This window comes from Adiantum capillus-veneris, chromosome 16 (genome assembly GCF_014529385.1).
Source record: "Adiantum capillus-veneris isolate H3 chromosome 16, ASM1452938v2, whole genome shotgun sequence".
In the NCBI taxonomy this organism is placed as follows: Eukaryota; Viridiplantae; Streptophyta; class Polypodiopsida; order Polypodiales; family Pteridaceae; genus Adiantum; species Adiantum capillus-veneris.
In genome coordinates, this window is record NC_140946.1 from 4874325 (window position 1) to 4883097 (window position 8773).

General features: G+C 46.0%; 1 protein-coding gene across 1 annotated transcript; it reads right to left on the reverse strand.

Moving 5' to 3' along the window:
* Window positions 1-1889: 1889 nt before the first annotated feature.
* Window positions 1890-4783, reverse strand: LOC147438485 (triacylglycerol lipase 1-like). Its single transcript, XM_086484583.1, has 9 exons — window positions 4441-4783; window positions 4251-4352; window positions 4007-4147; window positions 3291-3401; window positions 3022-3165; window positions 2882-2922; window positions 2675-2760; window positions 2475-2570; window positions 1890-2334 (listed from the first exon to the last, which is right to left on the reverse strand). Exons 1-9 carry the CDS (start codon window positions 4630-4632, stop codon window positions 2030-2032), a joined length of 1218 nt encoding a protein of 405 aa, XP_086340709.1. The 5' UTR covers window positions 4633-4783; the 3' UTR covers window positions 1890-2029.
* Window positions 4784-8773: the final 3990 nt, after the last annotated feature.

Below are 8773 nucleotides of genomic sequence, written 5' to 3' on the forward strand. Positions count from 1 at the left end.
TTCCTTTTCAATTTTTGTTTAAGAATGCCAGCGTGAGTTTTCACCTTGTTTCATAGCTATTGTAGCAATAGGCATGAATGAGTGAGTTAGTGCATATTAGAGGCCTTAGCAATAGGCCCGTCCTGCTAGTGACGACATTGGAGAGTCCTCAATCAATTTGGAAGTAGCCACATACTGATCATGCAATCCGTTTTGTGGAGAGTGCAAATAGAAATAGAAATTCATCCTGTCACAAGTGTTTGCTGACTACAAGAGCTAAGAGTTACAGTGGTAACACCCCTACTACCAATACATTATCGTGAAGCTTGCTAAGCCGACCCACTAGGATGTGTGGCATTTCCTGTTGAGATTATGGTAGGTAACTAAGGCAGTTCAACGAGGTGAGTGATAAGTTACATTCGATTCAAGTACATAGAATATGGTGGCTCAAGCAAGTCCCACAATAACTAGACCCTTGTAAAGGGACACTTGGTCATTATCATGCCACCCTAGTCACACATACATAGTATATGAGTCTTCCACCACGATGCCCTAAGCAAGTGGAATTGAAAAAATATTAAATTGAGTGGGTGAAGTTAGTGGCAAAAGCCCTTGCTCGGATAGTGTCACCGATTAAGGTTAAATGAAAAGTGTATAAAGACTCTTGTCTAGCATTAAAAAAAAGTAAAAAAAAGTGAAGCTTATTATTCCTTAGTCTATATTATGGGGTGGGGTGTACATCTATTGAAAGGGTTCCCTCCGGTTAGCACCCTCCACTATGGAGATGCACACATGCTCCTACCATAATTTTCACGAAAAGTATATGCCACACGAGTGGCTAGTTTCCAACATTGCAGTCACCTACCTTGGACTTCTTGGCCTGCTAAAAAATACCTTCGAGAACAAAGAATTAAGGAGTGCATTCATAGGAGCTTCATCTCATGATGTGAAGTATTGACTCATTTAAATTTTTCTTGATAGTTTAGGCTGTGAAAAAGTCCTTTCATGTAAGGTTTTCATAAAGGTCCATCTTTTTCACGTTGTTGTTTAAGTGGAGCCTTTCCTGACATATAAAGCATTTGTGATTTGTGATTATTTATCCATAATCTATAACGAGGAGGGATTCCGGTTCCCTTCCACTGACACGTGGCATGTTCTCATTGCTCCGGCCAACTCCGATGGTGTGCTCTATAGCCCAACGCTTGCGACCCATCGCAAGAAGGCAGAGAGAGAGACAGAGAGAGAGAGAGAGAGAGAGAGAGAGATACTCTCCCCTCAACCTTGCCTCGTGGTCAGATAGACAAGTAGAGAGAGAGAGAGAGAAAAACTCACGCATGCTAGTTGCTTACTTCGCCTTTCTTGAAGTAATGAGGAGAGAGAGAGAGGGGGGGAGGGGAGACACGCATCACACAGTGAGAAAGAAGCACCCCTGCCTCAATTGAGGAGAGTGAGCATCTGAAGAAGATTCTTTTTAAATACCTCTTTTTTTTTTGTGGAAACTACTACAATTTGATATTGAAAAAAACAACAAAAATGACATGATTGTGAGCACTCAATTAGACATATTTCTATTTTCCATAACTCTGTCTCATTTAGGGGGGCCTTCTTGACTCCTCACTTTGTTTAGTTTTATTTTTAAAATCCACTATCTTTGGATCTCTCTCTCTCTCTCTCAAAATCACAACGCCGATTGTTATACAAAATTGCCATTGCTTTAAATAAGTATCCATGGAAATAAAGATGCATCTATCTCCGGCACTTGAAATCGTTGTCCCTGGTTGTTGGTACAGCCACAGCCAGCGTGTTTCAAGCTGGAGGAGCACTTGTTCTCATAGGGCCCGGACCAAATCCAGAAACATATTTATAAATGCCTCAATGGATTATATGGATATGATGGATGGTAGATAGAATTAATAGATCCATGAGGGAAGTAGTAGGATGGAGGGATCGAGGTATCCTTGAATCAGTACTTGAGACGTACAGAGAGCATCCTTGAATGAATGAATGAACGAAGGAGAAGCTGGAAGATACCTGGCTGCAGTACTGAGAGCTATGTGGCTGCAAAGAAAAGGAGGAGCTTGTGGTAGACGAGGGTGCGGGCCGAGAAACCCAAGACAAAGTCGCCGTGGGCGTAGTGCGGCACAAAGAGCAGTTGCGTGACGCTGGGCAGCTCCAGCATGAGGTGGCGCACGTCCATCTCGTCCGCCAGCTGGTCTTGGCCGCCGTGCGCCAGCATGATGGGCAGGCTGCCAGGGATGTTTCTCAGCTGGTAGCTGGGTGGGAAGAAGTCGCCGTAATGCCCCAAGTTCCGAAACCACCCATAGTCGTACTTGCCGAACCTTCCTGTCCGCAACACTAGCATCACCGCCCCCACCCCATCATCATATTGGTCAGCTACTAATTATATAATTAATATAGCCTCTCCATCTGGCTGACCACACACACACACACACCCACACAGGTACGCTAATATATATGCCAAATTAATTCCTTACACTGAGCCATTTGTGCCAGGTTCTTCATGGAGGTAGTCTGAAGCTCAAACTTGTTGTAGTACGAGATGAGCGACTTGTTGATGCAGCAATTTGGGCCTGCAGCAGCATATAATGCCACATGAGCTGATCATGATCAGAGAAGGCCTAGCCTTGCACAAGGTAACGGCTACGAATAGGAAGAGATCAAACGCTATACTAACCTGTGACCAGACTTAACAAATCGCTGAAGCAATCTGCTCTCTTCAGCTTACTACACACCGCATTAATGACCTGCTTGCCCCCGGCACTGCAGCAGCACGTCAACGTCGTTAACACTCACTCCACACTTTAACAAGCTCGTCTCCATCGACCTCCTAAAAACTCAACTAAGTCTAATTAATATGCACGTCAACATTCCAGATACTCACTCTGAGATGTTAAATTGATGAACACCAGCAAGCAGTAGAACCTGACGGGGATGCATCGACCACCTTATAATCAGTATAGCAATTCACACCATAACATAATTGATCGGATAATCATCCAGTAATAATTAAAAGTAGCCGACCTTGTCAAGAAACAGCCAAGACACGATGGAGGCAACAGGTGATGTGACATGATTAAGATATGCGATGGGACTGAGCATGGCTGCCTTCTTCACTAAATCTGCCACATCGCTTTGCGAAAATGCAGCAAACGCTGTCATTGTTCCCTGAATAACAATGCCATGCAGTCAAGTATCAATATCGACATGCCTACCACCAGCTCATGCCACCGCATGGTCAGAACCTCAGTATGCGTATTGTGTTTCCGACATATACACCTCATTAAACTTGCCTGGGAATAACCAACAAAGTAGATGAGTTGACTCGTTTGCATGTGCACAAACCGAAGCATGGATGGCAGATCTTCAGAAACCAAGTCGTCCCAACCCCAGTTCCAGAACTCCTGCAAAATCCACATCAACATCCACTCAGCACCTGCATCACTAGCTAGTCTAGACCGTTTACCTGATGCCAATACATCCACAAATTACTCAGAGCCTATCGTAACTTCTCTTTGATTGAATAAACAGTTTGCAGCTCAAAAAAAATCATATTTATAACAATGGAGAAGGTGAATTTGCATAGATCCCGCTGAACCACCGAAAGGGTCCAAAGGGTTCATCTACTTCTTGGAGAGTGGCATAACTTGTCCTTGACTGTATCCTTCGCTTCTACTTGGCGCAGCTGAATCTGGCCTCCTAGAATTGTGAGCTTGTAGTTTCAATGGTTCAAGCACCTTGGAGGTGTTAACACAGTTTGTGTAGCTTCTTTCCTCTCTCTCTCTCTCTCAAGCTGTACATGCTAAATTTATCCAAGGAAAAAGAAGCGTTGCAGGGCAAGATTCACGTCAGCCTAGAATCTTCACATAATACGGTATCCAAACTCCAGAAAATGCAAACGAGAACGAATAGTCGATCCCACTCAACTCTGGGATACTAGTATACACCTGCACTGTCAGCAAGAAAATCACATTTTGCATGTGCACAATAAGACACAGGATATAATTACCGGGTCGCTTCGCAGAAAAGAGGCATGGCCATAGCTGAATTTGGAAGAGCGAGTGCTACCCAACCATACGTCGTATCCATTATCCACCAACAGGAATCCCAGGGACTCCTCTGGTGCATTTAGCACCCAGATGTCACCGCCCTGTATTTGATTCTCTCTCTCTCTCTCTCTCTCTCTCTCTCTCTCTCTCTCTCTCTCTCTCTCTCTCTCTCTCTCTCAGAGATCGCCGTGATATCACGTTTACCTGCATCAACCCATGGTAGAGAAACGCAGGCCCCTTGGAAGCCCTGAACTTCCTGCTAGAAATGCGCTGCACGCCAAGCCAAAATCCGTCCGTTGTTGGCACCTGAGAGAATATTCGTACTGATTGGATGTCCAACGTATTGAATCATCATGTACAGCACATCATGAGAGCAAAACCACGAGACCGCTACCTTGAACTCCTGACAATTATAGCCGCGATTTAGCACCAGTAGCGCACAAATTCCACTGGGGTTGGAGACGGATTGCGCTACTAACGGCACAGAATTTGCGACGCAATGCACAACACTGGCCACCAGACAATGCAGGATAACAGTACCCCACCATGACACCACTACAAAATGCAGGCGGGGTAGTATTTCCATAGAAAAGGCCCTTCCGACGGAATACACTAGCTAGTACTAGGCTGGACTTGAGCTTAGGCTGCCCGCCTGGATATGTAACAGTGCGCCTTGGCAGCTTCAACAGATCACAGGCCCTTGCAGTTTGACAGAAACACCTCTGCGTGGGCATTCCATGTAGTGTACCTAGCTAGATACGGGCCAGCCTGCACACGAAACCGACGAGCCGTTGAGTGATCAAACCCTCATGAGTCATTACTATTTATTATGTGGTGGCAATGGCTGCAACGAGGAAAAGGGGCCTAAGCTTGTCTTGCGATGACAAAATTAAGACAGCCTACCTACGCAGAAAAGAAGAGACTAGAGAAGAGGTCGGGACTCAGGCGAAGTACGGAGGTCGAGGGAGTAATGACAATCCGTGGAATGTGGCCTCCCTGGGTGAAATTTTAAAAAGTGTAGTATACCTCGTGGGCTACTGGACAGACGTGAAGGTGAGAGTGGGTGAACTCAACTCGGAAGTCCACCCAGTCTCACTTGAGCATTTAAGAGCGGTGGCAGAGAACTAGACGTTAAATTAAGGAGAAGCACAGGCTAGGCCAACCCACCTCTTGACTCTTGAGTCTTCCTCCTCTGAGCTCTCCTCTCCTTTTAAATTTGCACAATTGGAATCTGGATTCTGGATATTTGGATTAAAAAACAAAACACCACCACAAACCTCCCCTCCCGATCCTAGTGACTAAATGGCACGAGGTCTTGAACGAAAAGACCTGCCATGGGATCAATAGCAGATGACAGACGGGGGGATCTCAAGGCGATCAGACGGCGAAAAAAAAATGGCGAAGGATCACCGATAGGGATTCGAACTCAGACAGGTGTTGTGGTAGGCCAGTGAGTTAACCGGGTGTGTGTGTCATTTCATTGAATTGGATGCGTGTTCACGTGTACTTATGCTTGTTTGAGTTTACACCTTAGATGTCCGAGTTCACTTTTTAAACATCCAACGATCGAGCATGCCTCTGCTTTTGTGTGTGCAATTATTGTGGATCTCATGGCAGGGTCTTCATTCAAGACCCCGTGCCATTGAGTCTTGAGCCCCCCCCCCCCCCCCCCCCCCCCCCCCCCCCAAAATCCCAGCGGGACTAAGTGACACGGGCATAGGAGGGTGGGATCTATGGTGAGGCGATTGTGGACCGTAGAGCTTGGTGGCAGCACCGCCACCTTGCACTCGTGTTTCAAGTAAATTAGGGCCTGCATTTTTCAGAAGCACATGCAAGGCGAAGTGGTTAGGGCATGTGTCTCGCATGGGTGAGGTCACGTGTTCAAACCCCACGACCGCAAAATCGAAATGCGGGTACCCTAGATTACAAAAAGTAATCTAGGGTACTTGCACCCCAGATTTACGGCCCACGATCCTCCCACCGTAGATCCCACCCTCCCATGCTCGTGTCACTTAGTCCTCAGTCCCCCCTTCCCCCTCCCCCCCCCTTCCCCCTTATCACTAATTGACACCTCCTTTTCGGAGGTGGGATCAATCGATCGCCACTTGATCGTGATCGTTGGATTGCTTAGGGAATGCAAAAGATACCCATATTTGCAGATCCAGGGCTTGAACCCGTACCCTCTCTCCCCGTTGGAATCGATGCCAATCACTAAGCTATCACACGCTCGTTGAAAAGTGTGTATGTGTTAAGTTTATAGATCAAGTCATCGCGTATAAGTTTACACCTAGTTCACACTTTGCTCACACCAAGTTTGGTGTGGTGTGCATACCCTCCCAAGTTCACACCAAGCTCAAACTTAGTTCACATCAAGTTCACACCGAGTTGACATCAAATTTGGTGTGGTGCACATAACTCCCGAGTTCTAGGGAGTGTTTGGACTAGTTCAATCGCTCTAGACCAAAGAGTGTTAGTGAGTTTCGGCAGAATGGTAGTCCTTTTTGGAACATTTACCCTTTCACTTACTACCCCATGGTTTGACCGATTGGCTACGGCGCTCACCTGTTCGGAGGTTTCCTGCGAATTGAACCCACATCTTTCTGAGGAATGTTTGGAATAGTTCAATCACTCTAGACCAAAGAGTGTTAGTGAGTTTCGACGAAAGGGCATCCTTTTTGGGACATTTACCCTTCCACCTACTACCCCACGGTTTCACTGATTGGCTTCGGCGCTCACCCGTTCAGAGGTTTCCTGCGACTTGAACCCACATCTTTTTGGGGAGTGTTTGGAATAGTTCAATCGCTCTAGGCCAAAGAGTGTTAGTGAGTTCACACCGAGTTGACATCAAATTTGGTGTGGTGCACATACCTCCCGAGTTCACACCTAGTTTAAAAATTGATCCGACGACCCAAATTGCACCCGCCTCGCGATGCCTAATGTGAGCCATTGATCCCACCTTCCTAGGGGTGTGTCAATTAGTGACGAGGCTCCCCCCCCCCCCCCCCCCCCCAACCCCACCCCACCCACCCCCCCACGACGATATCCAATGTCCATAAATGGCCAAGGATCTAAACAAAATTAAGGACCTTGTCACACATGGCCGCTTGTTAGTGGTCGATTTGCGTGCCCACAACCTCAAAATATTATCTGGCATAGACCACTCGATCATCCCCATCCAGTTGCAGACATTATGAAAAGAAAATCAAGGAGCGAAGCTCATAGGCATTGAGCCCTCGATGCAACTCGGGTGAAGTGGACATAGAACCAAGTAGGCTACACCCATTTGGTGATACTCCTATAGAAAGTAAAATAATAACCCTAATGGATGTTGTGTGTGACAGCCAGTGCGCCCAAGAGAGGGTTTTTGGGCCCTGTCCGATGTCTGTGTGTGATAGGAGCCTAATTTCTTGTATAAGTGGACTCCTTTTCTTTTCTTCTCACAATTGTGAGTTGAGATAATTTATATTAGCTCGAAAAGGATACAATTATCCTCAAGCACTACATGTGGCCTTGAGGGGGCTAGTGTTCCTGCAGAGGCTTGTACACAAGAAAAGATACCAAACCTAACCTGATACATCTACCCTCTTGAGTGTTCTAAGCAACTCAATGCCTGAATCCACTCTTCATCCTTGCCAGATGACCCGCTTCTTGCTCCAACAACATTTATGATCTCAGTGCTGCTCAAATGTACAAAATATCATCAAAAAGAGAAACATCCAGTTTTCCCTCAAAAACTCGACAATTCCTAGACTTCGAGACTTGGTTCAAGTAGCAAAATTTGGTAATTTGAGTGCACACCAAAACGGCCTGGCTTTGGATTCTACGCCCTCCCAAAATTAGGTCATCCGTAAAGAAGATGATATTCCAAGTTCTTCTTATCCATTTGCAAACCCTAGTGGCCAATCCCCGCGAAGTAGGGCACTTGCCGAACAAATGGACGGGGTCTTTAGAGGCTAACATGCAGCCAAATCATGTGTCAGAGCCGATCCCTCTAGTGTACACCTTACTCCTAGTAGGCAAGGCTCCCCAAAGTACCTTCCAGATGAATTCCTATATGTATTCCGGCCATTTAATATCCCAGATGGTATTAACACTCTTTTGCCATCGTTCTTCTAACTAGTTTTTCTTCCAAATTCTGTTGACTGGGCAAACCAATCCTCATTGTACACCAGCACATTATATATACTCCGGGTCTTGGGAAGCGAGAACCCTTTGTCTTTCACCCAATGCCAGGCTCTCTAATCTAATTATGATCCACAGAAAGGTGGAATTTTGGGTGACAACACTTCCAAGAGTCTACTAATCAAAAGCCTTTCGTATAACCCCAACTTATGTTGCATCACCATTAGCTCCTAAGGCAATGGTCACACAAGGCAAAGTTATCAATTTCTTTTTGAATAACTATGCCTCACTCACGGTCATGCAATGCATAGTTGCGAGGCTTAGTAGTACTATGTACTTAGATTTGCAATTAAGTCGATTTTGGCATAGTCGAGCTTGTAACCAGCCCGTGCCTTTAATGATCAACTCTTTCTTTGCAACCACTAAATGCTTGCAATCTGCAACGTGGAGGCAGGTAGTGGTTATGGTCACGCAAGCGACAGGGATACTTTTAAAGGTGCACCTTGCTAATGGTTGTGTGGCGCAGTGATGAAGGCCTCAAGCCCCAATCTCCAATCAGTTGGATTGCTGCAACATCGTTTCTCTTTGCACAGACCTACAAGCTT

Coding starts and splice junctions, on each gene's coding strand:
- LOC147438485 (XM_086484583.1), bottom strand. CDS start 4,632: ATGGAAATACTACCCCGCCTGCATTTTGTAGTGGTGTCATGGTGGGGT. Junction 4,148..4,250: donor TCTACCATGGGTTGATGCAG/GTAAACGTGATA, acceptor AATCAAATACAG/GGCGGTGACATCTGGGTGCT. Junction 2,571..2,674: donor TTTGTTAAGTCTGGTCACAG/GTTAGTATAGCG, acceptor ATGCTGCTGCAG/GCCCAAATTGCTGCATCAAC.